Source organism: Heptranchias perlo, chromosome 8 (assembly GCF_035084215.1).
Source record: "Heptranchias perlo isolate sHepPer1 chromosome 8, sHepPer1.hap1, whole genome shotgun sequence".
NCBI classification, from domain to species: domain Eukaryota; kingdom Metazoa; phylum Chordata; class Chondrichthyes; order Hexanchiformes; family Hexanchidae; genus Heptranchias; species Heptranchias perlo.
In genome coordinates this window covers 36,952,756-36,969,207 of record NC_090332.1, presented here as the reverse complement: position 1 = coordinate 36,969,207, position 16,452 = coordinate 36,952,756, and the positions used below count along the sequence as shown (strand labels likewise).

The window sequence follows — 16,452 nt, the reverse complement described above, 5'->3', positions numbered from 1 at the left end:
GTAACAACCTACCATGCGGTACCTTGTCAAATGCTTTGCTGAAGTCCATGTAGACCACGTCTACTGCACAGCCCTCATCTATCTTCTTGGTTACCCCTTCAAAAAACTCAATCAAATTCGTGAGACATGATTTTCCTCTCACAAAACCATGCTGACTGTTCCTAATTAGTCCCTGCCTCTCCAAATGCCTGTAGATTCTGTCCCTCAGAATACCCTCTAACAACTTACCCACTACAGATGTCAGGCTCACTGGTCTGTAGTTCCCAGGCTTTTCCCTGCCGCCCTTCTTAAACAAAGGCACAACATTTGCTACCCTCCAATCTTCAGGCACCTCACCTGTAGCGGTGGATGATTCAAATATCTCTGCTAGGGGACCCGCAATTTCCTCCCTAACCTCCCATAACGTCCTGGGATACATTTCATCAGGTCCCGGAGATTTATCTACCTTGATGCGCGTTAAGACTTCCAGCACCTCCCTCTCTGTAATATGTACACTCCTCAAGACATCACTATTTATTTCCCCAAGTTCCCTAACATCCATGCCTTTCTCAACCGTAAATACCGATGTGAAATATTCATTCAGGATCTCACCCATCTCTTGTGGTTCCGCACATAGATGACCTTGTTGATCCTTAAGAGGCCCTACTCTCTCCCTTGTTACCCTTTTGCCCTTTATGTATTTGTAGAAGCTCTTTGGATTCACCTTTGCCTGATCTGCCAAAGCAATCTCATATCCCCTTTTTGCCCTCCTGATTTCTCTCTTAACTCTACTCCGGCAATCTCTATACTCTTCAAGGGATCCACTTGATCCCAGCTGCCTATGCATGTCATATGCCTCCTTCTTATTTTTGACTAGTGCCTCAATCTCCCGAGTCATCCAAGGTTCCCTACTTCTACCAGCCTTGCCCTTCACTTTATAAGGAATGTGCTTACACTGAACCCTGGTTAACACACTTTTGAAAGCCTCCCACTTACCAGACGTCCCTTTGCCTGCCAACAGACTCTCCCAATCAACTTCTGAAAGTTCCTGTCTAATACCATCAAAATTGGCCTTTCCCCAATTTAGAATTTTAACTTTTGGGCCAGACCTATCCTTCTCCATAGCTATCTTAAAACTAATGGAATTATGATCACTGGTCCCAAAGTATTTTATGTCAAAGGTCATTTTTTTTGGTGGGTTCTTACGGTAACCCATCAGATTAAATATACTCTCAGGCAAAATTAAATGGCACATCTGCATGAAACCTTAGAATAAAATGGTTTGATATTAGTACGTTAGTTTTTTTAACTGAATTTGATTGATACTGATTCTGATATATAGTATAAATATATCTTAGAGGAAGATTTCTTCTGTTTGATATTTGTAGCAAAGTTCTTTGTAATTGCTTTTAGAATGTACTGCAATTTCACAACAAATGGCAAATAACAACTTGGATCCATATAACACTTTTAATATACATGCATGTCAATATAGAAATCTAACAAAAACTGACTGGCAGCTTCAGAAAAGCTGACATAATCCCAAAAAAACTGACAGCATAAAATCACCCAGGAATTATAAGCCTTGACACATCAGGGCAAGGAGTCAGACTGAAATTGCAGCGGGCCATGGATTTGTTATGTATTAAGCTTCAGATATACCCGACTTTGCATCATATTTCTTGCAGGGCAAATACCTAAAGTGCAAAAAAAACAGTTTGCAGCAGTGATGGATTTAGAAATAACTGAAAGAGTGCTGCCGACCAGACACGTATTTTCTCTTGAAATTTGGGGGCATGCGTCCTCTAGAAATTTTTGATTTTTGGTGTGGTGCATTTTCCGTCATTTTGCAGCCTCATATAATTCTGTTTTTTAAGCCAAAAAAAATTCTCCTGGAAGGATTTCAGGTATTATAAATATGAAAATAAAAGTAGTTGTACAGAGTTCAATAGAATCTTACAGGATCCAAGCCCTTTCCTTTGGAATCTAATCCCAGATACATCCTGTCAATTTGTGAACTGAAACTTTTTTATACTGACCATGCAATTATCCCAAGCTGGCAATGTATTCTGCATTCAGAAGACAAAACTATCCCACCATCACATCTGTCCCTGTTTGGGCCCCATCGCAGCCGAGAGACGGGTAAGGGATTACTTGGATTGAGGGTATGCTGATTTAACTAGTTTAGATGTGGAGATGCCGGTGGTGGACTGGGGCTGCCACAGCGAAAAATCGCATAGACCTCCTCGGAAGACAAACACGGGACACAACCAACAGAGTACCCTTCGTCGTCCAGTACTTCCCCGGAGCGGAGAAACTACGCCATGTTCTTCGCAGCCTTCAACATGTCATCGATGACGACGAACACCTTGCTAAGGCCATCCCCACGCCTCCACTACTCGCCTTCAAACAGCCACCTAACCTCAAACAGACCATCGTTCACAGCAAATTACCCAGCTTTCAGGAGAACAGCGTCCACGACACCACACAACCCTGCCACGGCAACCTCTGCAAGACATGCCAGACCATCGACACAGATACCACCATCACACGAGAGGACACCACCCACCAGGTACATGGTTCATACTCCTGTGACTCGGCCAACGTTGTCTACCTCATACGTTGCAGGAAAGAATGCCCCGGAGCATGGTATATCGGCGAGACCATGCAGACACTGCGACAACGGATGAACGGACACCGCACAACAATCGCCAGACAGGAGGGTTCCCTCCCAGTCGGGGAACACTTCAGCAGTCAAGGACATTCAGCCTCTGATCTTCGGGTAAGCGTTCTCCAAGGCGGCCTTCGAGACACACGACAACGCAAAATCGTCGAGCAGAAATTGATAGCCAAGTTCCGCACCCATGAGGACGGCCTCAACCGGGATCTTGGGTTCATGTCACGCTACATGTAACCCCACCTGACGTAGAGTCATCCAGACTCAAGTCGTAGTTGGCTTGTTCTCCATACACAGATGCGGCCGGACCTGCTGCGATTTCCAGCGAAAAAAGTTATCTGTTTTTAATACAACTGGGCATTCTCTCTCTCTCTCTCTCTGTCTTTCTGGTCTCTCTCTCTCTCTCTCTCTCTCTCTCTCTGTCTTTCTGATTTGACCCCTTGTGTATTCAGTATTCTTGGATGCAATGTTTCCCTGACTAACCTGTCTGACCACCATTCACTCCTTTGATTGCTGTGATTATCTCTCTGCCGAGGTGTGATAAAGGGCAGTTAGAAAGATCATCTGTAATCACCAGGCATTGTTCTCTGACTATATATGCTGTGCCTGTATGCAACTCTTCATTCACCTGACGAAGGAGCAAAGCTCCAAAAGCTTGTGATTTTAAATAAAGCTGTCGGACTATAACCTGGTGTTGTGCGACTCCTTACATTTAACTAGTTTAGATGAACACTTGTATTGTTATGTCGTGTTGAGAGGGATAAGTGAGTGAAGTGATATCTCCAAAACAAAACTATAGAACTAAGTACTGTTGAAAGATCATACCTAAACGTTAACCTGTTTTTTCCCCTTTAAAATGCTGATCAATCTGCTGTGCACCTCAAATAGTTTTTGTTTATTAAATCTAAAAACATGAGGCTAAAAATTGCTACTGATGATAATAAAAGATGAACACTTAATGGGGAAAGTTGCAAGGAATGCAGTTTTACAGAGGAACTGCAGAGAGGCAACAGGAGGTGCTGCTATCAATAGTAGAGTGGGTGGAGAGGAGGACTTTATTGGAGGCCAGAATTAGAGAACTGAATGGCAGAGGCTAGGATGAAAGGTTGGAAGAGGTTGCAAAAGTAGCAAGTCCAGGGGAGAATCTGAAGACAAGGACAAGTTGAAATTGACAAAGATAGGGATGATGGCCGAGCAGGCTCTAGTGATGGACAAGATGTGGATGGTAGAGATTTTGGACATTTTGTGAGATGGAGCTGAAGAAGCCAATGAGCAAGGCATTGGAGGATGAAGTCTTGAAGTAACAAAAGCAAGTATAATGATTTCAGCTGAGGTGAGGTAGGGACAGATCATCTATTAACAACTTGACCAGAATAGTGAGCTTGCTCTCTAACTAACAAAGGAATTAATACTTGTTACCAAGTTACCAAATTCACCAAGGCTCTGTTTTCATTTGGCAAGAGTCGCTCTTAGACTGTTAAACCTCGGTGTATTAATTAAGTTATTTTCCTCGGGTGTGATATATAGTTGAGCCATAAATAATTTTTAAAAATATTACACAATGTAATGTTTGCAATAAGAGTTAGTTCCTGATGCACAGAAATAATGTTCAGTATACTTCATCAACAAATGGTGCAATTATTCACTATTTTTTGTACAGGAGACACAAATTTAGAAATAAGATGGAAACTGTGCACTGTTAGATTATTTGCTCAAACCCTGTACTGTATCGTCTGTGTTCATTTTTTGAATTTTACTAATTTTATGCAAACTGTCTTGAATCCAGCTGTGGATCCAGATATTTTTTGCACTATACAAAGCACTAAAGGTAACGATGCAGGTTAATAAGATCATAAAAAAAGCAAACCAAGTGCTGGGGTTCATTTCTCGAGGGATAGAATTGAAAATCAGAGACATTGGGCTTGATTTTCGGACCTCGGAGCCGGCGGGTTCGTGGCGGGGGTGCTCCGAAAATCGGGGATTCCAGGGGTGGGTCCGGAGCCTGGCTCCAACCTGACGACTTCCGGGTTCCCCAGTGACGCGCTTAGATGCAGGCACAGCCCCCGCATGCGGGACCCCCGCCGGCAATTAAAACCGCTGGGATCCCACTTAAGGCAATTAATTGCATAGTTCAGATCATTAGCAGATCTGATTTGTGGCATATTTTAAGAGGGGTGGGATTTTCATCTCAACTGAGCGTGTTTCCCCTACTGGGGGAAACACTCCCAGTTGAAATGGACGTGTTGCAGCCATCAGCCTGTGGCAGCTGCAAAGGTCCATTTGACAGGCGTGGGGGAGACCCTCACTCATTGCAGGAGGCCACTTTGTCACTTTGGACAAAGTTTGGCCTCCACCACCCTCCTCCTAACAATCAAATTCACCAACTTGGAACCTCAGCCCCGGTGTGCAGACACATTTACCTACCTTGCGGACCCCCTCAAACGTACATCTTCGGATGGGGACTACTATAGCTGCAGTCATGACCTCCTCGGAGGACGAACCGCATCACCAGCCTCACCGGCCACGCCATCCACCTCTGACAGGTGGAGCTCCACAACACAGTACTGTGACACATCCACCTGCACAGCAGGAGGGAAGTCAACCACAGAGAGCGATGCGTCGCAGAAGGCACTACCCTCGCCACAGGGTCTATAGGCCGAGGCTCAGCTTCCTGGACCTCTCTGAGCAGCAGTGCACACGGAGGCACAGTCACTCGACATGTAGTCGTGGACATCTGCAGCCTCCTTCATGCTGACCTGCTCCCGGCTGGCCCGAGCACCATCTCCTTACCTGTTGCTGGCAAAGTCATCACTGCCCTCAACAACTTCTCCTCTGCATCCTCCCAGGGTGCCACCGGGGACATCGCCGACATCTCTCAGTCATCTGCACAAACCAGCCCTGCAAATACACCTACACCCACTCTGCAGTGACACAATGGGTGGCATCAGGTGTGGGTCTTCATGGTGATCCTCAGCAAAGGGCATTATTGCGCAAACCAGACAAGATTCGCAAAAACGTGGCAGTAGTGGTGACAATATAATATGTAATGTGAGTTGATCAGAAATCAAATATAAGTAAAAACCATGACAAACCCTCAAACACCCTTGTGCATCCCCTTCATGCTCACGACACATTTGCCTTACGCTTCCTACTGCACATATGTGATGCATGCCCTGTGGCTGCAGCACATGTAGTGGCAGGTTGGGTGAGGCTGACCGTGAAAGAGATGCATGAGAGGGTGAGTATGAGACGGAGCCATGAGATTGTACGAGGATTGGGTTGAGTGGTAATGGTGAGATGAGTACTGGCGAGTTGAGTAAGTGCAGGTAAGATGAGGATGAGCTTTGAATGGGTGTGAGGGGTGATGTGACAGAGTAGTGTTGGCAGTGCAGAAGGAGATGTGGGGTGGGGGCAGTGATGTGGCAGATGGGATGTAGGGGAATGAGTAAGTGTACTCACTTCGGTTGTCCTACTTAGGTCATTGAAGCGCCTCCTGCATTGTATGCAGATGCGTGATATGTTGGTGGTGCTGGTGACCTCCTCTGCCACCTCGAGCCAGGCCTTCTTGGTGGCAGAGGCAGGCCACTGAGAAGAGCTCTGTCCTCCTCCTCCTCACCCCATCCAGTAGGACCTGGAGTGAGGCATCATTAAACCTGGGAGCAGCCTTCCCCATGGGCTGCTCCATGCTGTAATTTTGGCTCCTTTCTGCAGCATCAGTCAGTGGAGGACTGCCGCTTTAAATAGGACTCCTCCAGCTGACAGCCTATGATGCGGCTGCGCAGTCCGCCCGCTGCGCAGCTTTCCAGCGCAAAACCCGGAAACCAAGGTAAGTGGCTTCAATTAGGCTGCGATCACCCGAATTCACTGGGCGCGTTACCCACACGCCCAGTCGACCCCCCCCTCCCTCCTAATATCGAGCCCATTATGTTAAACTTGTATAAAACCTTGGTTAGACCACAGATGGAGTACTGTGAGCAGTTCAGGCCTCCATATTATAAAAAGGACATAGAGGCATTGGAGAAGGTGCAAAAAAGATTCACAAGGATGATACCAGAACTAAGAGGATATACTTATCAGGAAAGGCTGTACAGGCTAGGGCTCTTTTCTCCAGAAAATGATGTGGAGATGCCGGTGATGGACTGGGGTTGACAATTGTAAACAATTTTACAACACCAAGTTGTACAACACCTGAACATTTACCTGAGGAAGGAGGAAGTCTCCGAAAGCTTGTGAATTTAAAATAAAATTGCTGGACTATAACTTGGTGTTGTAAAATTGTTTACAATTCTCCAGAAAAGAGAAGGCTGAGGGGTGACCTGATAGTGGTCTTTAAGATAATGAAAGGATTTGATAGGATAGATATAGAGAAAATGTTTCCACTTGTGGGTAGTCATATAACTAGAGGTCATAAATATAAGATAGTCACAAATAAATCCAATAGGGAATTCAGGAGAAACTTATTTACCCAGAGTGGTAAGAATGTGGAACAAGGAGTAGTTGAGGCAAATAACGTAGATGCGTTTAAGGGAAGCTAGATAAGCACATGAGAGAGAAAGAAATAGAAGGGTATGCTGATAGGGTTAGATGAAGAGGGTGAGAGGAGGCTCGTGTGGAGCATAAAGGCCTACATAGACCAGTTGGGCTGAATGGCCTCTTTCTGTGCTGTAGACGTCATGTAACTCGATGTACACAGGATTAATTGGTCTCACACTGAACAGTTTGGGCTAGCATCTCACACTCAACACTCCTGCTTCCCTAATCCCCGAGACACTAGCAATTTACAAGTATTTGACCCTTGCAATGCAACTCCTTTTAATTCACTGAAACTGGAGTAGTTTTCTGGAGTATCTTTTGAAACTCTGCTATATATCCAGAATTTGGTGCTGAAGGTCTACTGCAGTCCTTAATTTTCCCTGTATTGGAAAATAAAACATACATTCTGCATTCTAATCCCCATCTGGCCTGCAATTCTGGAAAATACTTTTTTGTCTCTTAACAATACCCTTGACTTCCTAAATGTTCTTCTTCTGCTTTCATCTGTCACTTGAGAAATCAACAGTGCAGATAGACAATTTTTTGTTACGCTGCAGTGTGTTCGGAGGTTCTAACTAATTGTAACAGCAGTTGTCAATAAAATAGGAATTTACTATTTGAATGTAATTCAAATAAAACACTTGGTTAAGAGTATTATTTATGTTGGAGTGAGGATAATGACATTTTAAAATATTGACTGCGTAAATCACAGCACAAATTTTTAAACATTTCTTCAAGTATTGATAGTGTGCTATTTTGCTTTTGAAACTTCTTTTGCAATATTTAAATAAATTTATTAATATATGGAATTAAAAGGCACTAATTTTAAACATTTTTTTCACAGAGCACAGATGATCTATTGGTTGCATCTGCTGAATGTCCTAGCGATGATGAGGACATTGATGAGTGTGAGCCAAGCTCAGGTGGGTTAGGTTAGTCCATTTTTATTACTTCCTTCTTGGTGTTTCTGTGATTGTGTGTTTGCATGCTTTGTACGTCTGCTTGATCAATGGAAGGGGTTTCATTGTTTGGTCACTGTAGGTAGTTAAAGGGCTTGTTGTAGGCAGTTAAAGGGCTGGTTTAATGGTGTCTGCAAATTTAAACAGTAATGTGGTATCTCAGTCAATCAGACAGACAAACACAGGCATACATTCAAACACACAGCCATGTAACATTCAGGGAGGCAGGCATGAACACACTCATATATTCATGCATAAAGATAGCTATCCATACACAGACTCAACACATTCAAACACACATACCTTAAGCCTCAAACACACATCCAATCATACAGACACATCACCATTCAGACAGATGCACAAACACACTCAAACATCCAAAGATAAGGACCCAATCATGTACACACACACGTACATTCAGACATGTCGACTGGCTTGGGCTCACACTCATACATTCAGAATGGCTCACACTCCAACAAATAGAATTGAGTGCACATACCCACACACATGTAGAACAGACAGTAAAGCCAACAAAATTTCCTGTTGCTCTTCGCACATATTTCATTTGAAACTTAGGCCAGTGCAGCAAAATTACAGCACACTAAGAATATATTTATGTAAAACTGTAACTGGGAATATTTCTAATTCTGTTTTATTTCCAATGAGTGATTTATATTCACCCAGTAGAAAGTTTTCAGGGAACAGGCCGAATCCTCTGGTCCCTTGGGCTGAGCTGTTCATGACACAATCACTGGTAACTGTAGCAAGGAGTACATTGTTCCCTTGGTCTAAATTATTTTTCACATGCCCTTTTATCTGTTACTCTCCCCCAAGGATGCCTTTTTCAAAAATCTCATCACTTTTTGTTTCCTTCATTTTCTTTTCCTTGGTTCAACTCCTGCAGCATGCTTCATTCCACAACCAAGTAGGTAGGCATTCAGCTCAACCCTCTTGCCTCTGCCAATGCCAGTTTTGAGCCAGATGCTATAAAGTTTGCATCAATAGCCTTGGGAGACTTTCCTTACAGTCTTTCTCTCTCTATGGGAAAGCATTTAACCTCCCTGACTGAGATTGGGCAATTGCTGCATGGGTCAAGGATCTGTACCCTACCACTCTGTGACATAGAGTGTTGGTACACCAATACACTATGCCATCAGATAGCCATTATTGTGACTTATTGTCAGCTTTGTGAAACTCTAATAGAACACTTCAAAATAAATGGAAAGGATAACACTTATGGGGTGAAATTTGTCTTGGGCAGAAGCACAAAACGGGAGATGGAGAACCGCCTGCTTGTTTTACACTCTGCGCGATATTCATTTCCATTGGAATATAAATGAATATTAAGGCGGAGTGTAAAACAGACTGACAATTCGCTATCGCCTGTTTTGCACTATGGTCCAAGATGAATTCCACCCATTGTCTTGAAATTAATGCTGTACATCGAGTGGCCTAACCATTCACTCTCTAACTACTCTACATGGAAAATTCCTCATATTATCCTTAGAAGCTTGCTTAAAGATTCAATTTTAATCAATTTAGTCAACTTTCTTTCGTTTTCTCTCCACTGTCCTGAAGGCTTTGACTTTTTGTCAGGTTATAGTTCCAGGGGCCAGTAGATGCTAAGGCAGAGACAGAATCCTGGCTGATTTCCGCCCCCCCCCACCCCCCCCCCCCTTTCATCAAGGGACACTGGGACAATTTGTAACATCCAAACTGTGGCCCTGGCTGACATCAGCCCACTTATAAAAGACGTAGAATAAAACCTGAGATCTTTTAATCTCAGGCATGAGTGAAGAAGAAATGTAATGTGAGGCTATTTGTTACCAAAATTACGGAACAGTGTGGCATTGTGATATTTCATAGTGCTATGATCTTAAATGTACCATTGGGGGTGAAGGAGAGTAACAAAGTAGAGTTTGGGGACAGAGAAATCAAAAGTGGGCCATTTCTTGGGTGATTTTACTTCTAATGATCAACTTGAGCACTATAAACGGGCCCTCTGCTCCTCTATCTTGGCCAAGAGAAAAAGTGGATTAAAAATGAGAAGAGGAGCTTCCTTGTTGCCACAGTGGGTAAATACACTACATGATGTAGAATTGAGCCATGTAGACTAGAAGGTTCCTGGTTCAGTGTTGAGTTAACTAATCTCAGCTGGGGTACCAGTTGGGGTGTTGCAACTGGCCTCAGCACCATGGATCTAATGAGGAGGAAAATCAATCAATGTTTGCACTTCTGATTGCTGCTGGAAAGTGCATGTGAGAGGATATCTAGGGAGGACAGGATCACACATAGCTGTCCACATGATCTAATAGGCCTCTGACACCAGCAGTCTAGACTTACACATGAAGATTGGCTATTTAAACTGCAGGGCAAGTTGTAACTGAAATCATACAGAAATCAATGCCTTTAGGATAAGGGAAGAAAAGGGGGAGACAAAATGGAACTGGGGAAGAGATTATTTTTTTAAACTGCAAGAAGCAATAAACTCTCTGAGTCATGGGGCACGATATTAACATTGAAAACAGGTGGGTTGGGAGTGGGAGGACATTCAAAATCGCAACCATTTCAGACCTGCCCATTTCTGGTTTTCACCGAGGTGGGATGAGGAGTGCGTGACCAACCCACTCCCAGGAGGTGGGTGGGTGAATAAAACCTTTCAAGGAGGCTACGGGCCTCCATTTTTGCAGATTTTGCAATTTCAACCCCTCGGGCTTGGATTCCCGGGCCTTCTCCTTTACGTTAAAGGAGGCGAGAAGGCCCAAAATTGCAGGTAAGTGCCTTTCTGGCACAGCTTGTGGGCCCGGCGGAACAGGAGTGCTTCCCCCAGGCCCAACAAGCCTACCTGCATTGACACCACCCAACAATCATAGACCCCCCTTCCCCCAATCTCCACCCTCCCCCCGAACTCTGCCACCCCCCCAACGATCGCAGAACCCCCAATCTCCGCCCCCCCTCCCCCAATCTCTGACCCCCCCAATCTCTGACCCCCCCCCCCAATCTCTGACCCCCCCCCCCCGGTCTCTGCCACCCCGATCTCTGACTCCCCCCCAATGATCACGGACCCCGCGATGACCCCCGATCCCGCCACTCCCTCCCCCGTGCCCCCATACCCACCCATGCACATCAGTGCCCTATGCCCACCCATACCCACCCCTGCCCTATGCCCACCCATACCCACCCCTGCCCCCTCCCCTATCCATACAATCAAAGACTTACCTGAAGACATCCTCTCCCTGGCTGCTCTCCCGCCCGACTGAGACCAGCCTCTCAATCAGGCCGGCCAGTCGGACGGCAAACTGACAAAAAAAAAAGAAAAGACGTCCTTACGTCAAAACTCGTATTTCCGTGTTTCCCGACCATAATTTGATCCCCCTTCCCCCTTCCATGCTCGGGGTCATAGTCATGCCCATGAAATCCTCTTTCTTTGTACACAGACCAATCAAAGCACTGTGACAGTGCATGGCCATAAAATGTAGTCAGACTACTACCTTGACAAATAAAGCAATTATTGAATATTCTAAAGTGAGAAAAAGAATGTGAAGTGACATGATTGTAAAATAAAGGCATGATAAAAGCATGGCACAAATGAACAAGTCAATCAAAATAAAATTCCATTCAGTGCATTCTCTTTGTGTCATAGTTTAGAAATTTGCAAAACCTCCTGTTGCAAGTCCTAGTGTAGCCGAGATTAAAGAAGTTATTCCACACTGTGGGCTTTTAACGCTAATTGCTTGCCTGTCAAAAACAAAGTATTTGTTGTGATTCCTATAAATATTCACCAACTGCTTCATCACACCTTGTAGCAGAGGAGTTCCACTTCACTTTCTGCTTCTGCATCAGTCCTTGCCAGGTTATAGCCACTTCTGGCTGTCAAGTGCAGCCAATGACCCAGTGGCCCCACTTTACACATGCAGATAGATGCAGTAACACTGGACCTAATCTTTGATCTGCAGCCATCATTTCAATATTAAAACGGTCGTTCATTGTTCTTTGTGCACACATCCCATAACTTCTCCTTTTTCCATGTCCTTGTGAACATGCTCACAGTCATCTGTTTCAATCATTAATGCTATTTTGGTAAAGGCTGAAGTATAGTCATCCAGCACCTACACCTGAAACAGGCGTTAGGCCCTTTGCAAATGCTTGTTTCAACAACAATAACTTGCATTTATATATTGCCTTTAACATAGTAAAACATCCCAAGGCGCTTCACAGAAGCATTTTCAAACAAAATTTGACACCGAGCCACGTAAGGAGATATTAGAACAGGTGAAAGAGGTAGGTTTTAAGGAGCATCTTAAAGGAGAAGACAGAGGTAGAGAGGCAGTGAGGTTTAGGGAGGGAATTCCAGAGCTTAGGGCCTAGGCAGCTGAAGGCATGGCCGCCAGTGGTGGAGCGCTTAAAATCGGAGATGTGCAAGAGGCAAGAATTGGAGGAGCGCAGGGATCTCGGAGGGTTGTAGGGCTGGAGTAGGTTACAGAGATAGGGAGGGGTGAGGCGAAGCCGTCTTCCCGAAATTGGGCTGCTGCATTCAAGATAACCATGTCTACATGCAGCCTAACCAGCAATCCTTAAATGCAGAATTGCTCCTCCCGGCTCCACAGCAAATCCCGAAGACTGTTGCTGGCTCCCGCTCGACCATCTTCCCATCCTCAAGGCCTCCACCCACTAGCGTTCGCCTCCCCTTCCCACCCCGATTGCATCCCCCCGCCCCCCCCAGATCCACTTGAGGTGCCACTGCTGGCAACGCAGTGTCCACAGGCAACTCGCCAAAATTCGAATCCACTTCACCGGCGAGCAGCCTGGGAGTTCACAGGAGGTGTCTGCAGCTCGCTGGTCTCATTTAAATGAGGCCTGAGTGTGGTTCAGGTCTATCCATTCCAGCACATGGATCGTTCCCTGTGCCCAGTTCACGCCAGCAGGCTGACACTATCCAATTGCACCCCCCACGATCTTTATTTCTGAAAATGTAGCCAATACAGATTCTAAGAGTGTTTTACACTGTTTACAATTGTTATGGCATACTTAACTAATCTTACAGAGTTAGCAAGTATTTGGGTACACTTAAAACACCCACAGAGTGATCTGGAACATACTTTATAATTTGAAATGTTTTCTGTAACCCAGACATTGCTCACCGCATCCTGTTTATTGCAAATGATTCAGTTGTAACAATTTGAATAATCCGTGGGAAGAGAAATTTTCTTTTGCTTTTATTCTCATGTCCCATTTAAAAATGTTCATTGTTATTTTGTAGGCAGTTATTTAATAACATGTAGAACAATATTCTGGTGTCATTTAGAGCCATGTGTGTACTTTCTGAGACTTTGCACCATAGAATTGGATAGAAACATAAAGAAAAAAACTGCAGATGCTGAAAATCTGAAACAAAAGGAGAAAATGCTGGAAACGCTCAATGGGTCAGGCAGCATCTGTGGAGAGAACAGACAAGTTAATATTTCACGTATGCACCTTCCTTCAAAGCTTTTTGAAGAATGGTCCACACCCATAGATGCTGCAGGATCTGCTGAGTGTTTCCTGCATTTTCTACTTTTTTTATGGAATAGAGCAAGCTAACTAACAGCTTGAAGATTTAATGTACCAAAGAAAGTCCTGAGAAAATGGTGTCAAAGTAGAGGCAAGTACTTCGAAATGACATTACAGAACTGCAGCGTACAGCCACTTTCATGAATTCAAAACAGGGGTAAGTCAACAGTCACTCACAACATTGACAGCCTTTCATGTCTGCAGCCGGAGGCATGTGACCCATGTGCCTTCTGCACGCAGCTGTCTCTAAAATTCAACTGCCCGTACAATACAGCTGAATGGAGCATGGGACAACTTGAACTGGCAGGTCGCAGCATCCCACCTTTCCTAAGCTGCTGCAGGGACCACATGCTGCCCAAACCCAAATGCCCATGAGCTTCCTGCCCCACTCATCCTATTCGATCTAAACCTCCTAGCAAGAAATAGCAAGTCGTAGCAACCAATGTGCAGAGCTGTGTCTGACTCTCACTGCAAATATTAATTAATCAGTATCGCATATATTGCACCATGATCTGTGAAAGCATGTCAGTTTTGTACAACTCAATAAAAAGCAAAGGGGAAATGAAACGGCCATTTCAGGTAGCTGATGACCTCAGTTTTGTTGTTGCTTTGTGCTTTAGCTACATCCTGTTTTGGGAGAGCAGCCTCTGTGCACCACTTTGCTGCTCTTTTATACTCAGCCAGGAATTGGCCTCTGTAGGCGCAGTGGCCTATAAAGCAGAGAGTTAGAGGGTAAACACGTGGGAGTGGCTCTTTATGCTTCTATAACCAAAACTAGTGGCCTTATCCTGACGGCAAGATTGTAGCCCCATCAATCCCTGAAATCCAACCATGTTTATACAAGAAAGTGCAGACTGAAGAAGATTCAAGCAGCTAAGTGATTGCACCAGTTAGTGTAAAAACATATGGTTACAAATATTTGAACATTCTTTTAATAAAATACAAAAATTGGAGGATTAATGATTTCATTAAGAAAAGAATCATTTTATATATTTTAATTAAACTTGATATGTATAGAAAAGGAATGAACAGGATAACTCTTTCAAGAAGAAATCTTCCAAAAGCAGAAAAGATATACTTCAAAAAAATGCTTGCAGCATTTTAGTTTTAGCCTGACTAAGCTAGCTATAACCAAACATTTCATTTTGAATTTATTCCATTTTAACTGTTTGAGTTTTGATGCACTGGTCAATAATTGACATACAATCTTCCCAAACTGTCCACTACTGTGAACAGCACTGATATCTAAGATCATTGTTTCTTACTGCAATTCATTTTAAGGTAGCAGAATCTTTTGACGGGAGGCTTTTCCATTCTAGACTACATGGTGTACCTGTCTCAAAGTAATTTCAACAGCTGCCAGCTGTTTGAAATGAAGTGATAAATTATTAGATGCCAGAGAATGGCATATTTAAATTTCACACAGATACCTAGTCCTGTCACCCAGCAACATTTTGATTTTACTTGGATAGATGATTGGCCACAGATCCGCGATCCAGACCATTGGAATACCATGCCAAACAGGCTCTGCTACGCAATGTGAATAAAATGGGGTCATTCAGATACATTTTTCATTACTGACCAATTTTTAGCGCAACTGGATAAAACAATGGTACCTTTTCAAGTTGACTGATATGAGCCATCTGAAATGAAATTTATGTGAGTCATTCCTTTTAAGTTCAGGTTTGTTCAAGTATTAAAAGTTCTTTTTTGGTTATTTCAAAATGTTAACATTTTACTTTCAAATAAAACAATGTAGAATAGGAGATGACAGTGATAAAGGCATGTTTCAAAACAGGTGAAGCCTTGTGGGTGTTGCTGTATGCAACTTATTCAAAACAAACTACAGACTCCAGATTAGTCATTTATTAAAATAAAAGGGATACGATCCAGAATGTAATCTACCAAAGGAAATATTATTCCCAAAATCCGTATGATATATTCAGAAGATACGTCTCCAGCAGATTGCCATTGAGCTCACCAGCGAGCCGCACTCTTCCTGTTCCCAGTACTTGAGTACAACAATGAAGTTTAGTGTTGGTCAGTACTAAACTTGAATTGTTTTAAGTGCCAGAACTGGTATCTAGGATTAGCAAGGTTGTTAGAATCTGATCAGCCCAATGACAGCGAGATGGAAACAAGCCAACTAAATACATCACCTCCAATTGGGTCATTTCCATCTGAAAGACCTGATGTAGCATGTCTGCATGAGAATGCTTTTACACTGACAAAACAGGAAATATCTCTTCTCATGACGGGACCTTTCTCAATGAACTTTTAAACTATTCTTTTTCCTGTGGGGCAAGTACTTTGGACTAAAAATATTTCCCTGTGAGAACATTGTCACCCTTTAATAAAATGTTGAAATGCAATACTCCATTATTAACATACTCAGCCTGCAGCCAATAACTTGTAAAATTACAATATGTCTGACCCAGCCTGGATGTATTAATTAGTCTAATACAGTGTTTTTGGAAACCAATTAAATAGGTTGTAATGGTATAATGGATAAGAGCAATATTATTATGTTGTAACCGTTTTAGCTCTACCTTTTGGTTTAATTAAAATTGCATTGCAGATGGCATTACTCTAGTTTTATATTTGCTCTGCTGGCTTTGTTATTGTTCCATTTTAAAGGATAAAATTTCATACCTACACATTCTGCAATGAGTGTAGTAAACCACATGCAATTCACCAGTGATGTTAAACACTTGTATGAAATCCATCCTGACCTAGTGTCATGTCTTCCTTTAA

At 43.5% G+C, this 16,452-nt stretch overlaps 1 protein-coding gene across 10 annotated transcripts in view; it reads left to right on the top strand.

The window, feature by feature from the left end:
* The window catches only part of nrxn1a (neurexin 1a), a 1,536,646-nt gene that overhangs the window by 1,500,720 nt on the left and 19,474 nt on the right, over positions 1 to 16,452 (top strand). For 6 of the 10 annotated variants that reach the window (XM_067988977.1, XM_067988978.1, XM_067988975.1 and 3 more), the window contains one exon: positions 8,034 to 8,121. In XM_067988977.1, coding sequence (XP_067845078.1) covers positions 8,034 to 8,121 — 88 coding nt within the window. The remainder of the gene's footprint in view (positions 1 to 8,033; positions 8,122 to 16,452) is intronic. The other 4 variants (XM_067988981.1, XM_067988982.1, XM_067988980.1 and 1 more) reach the window with 1 other exon arrangement.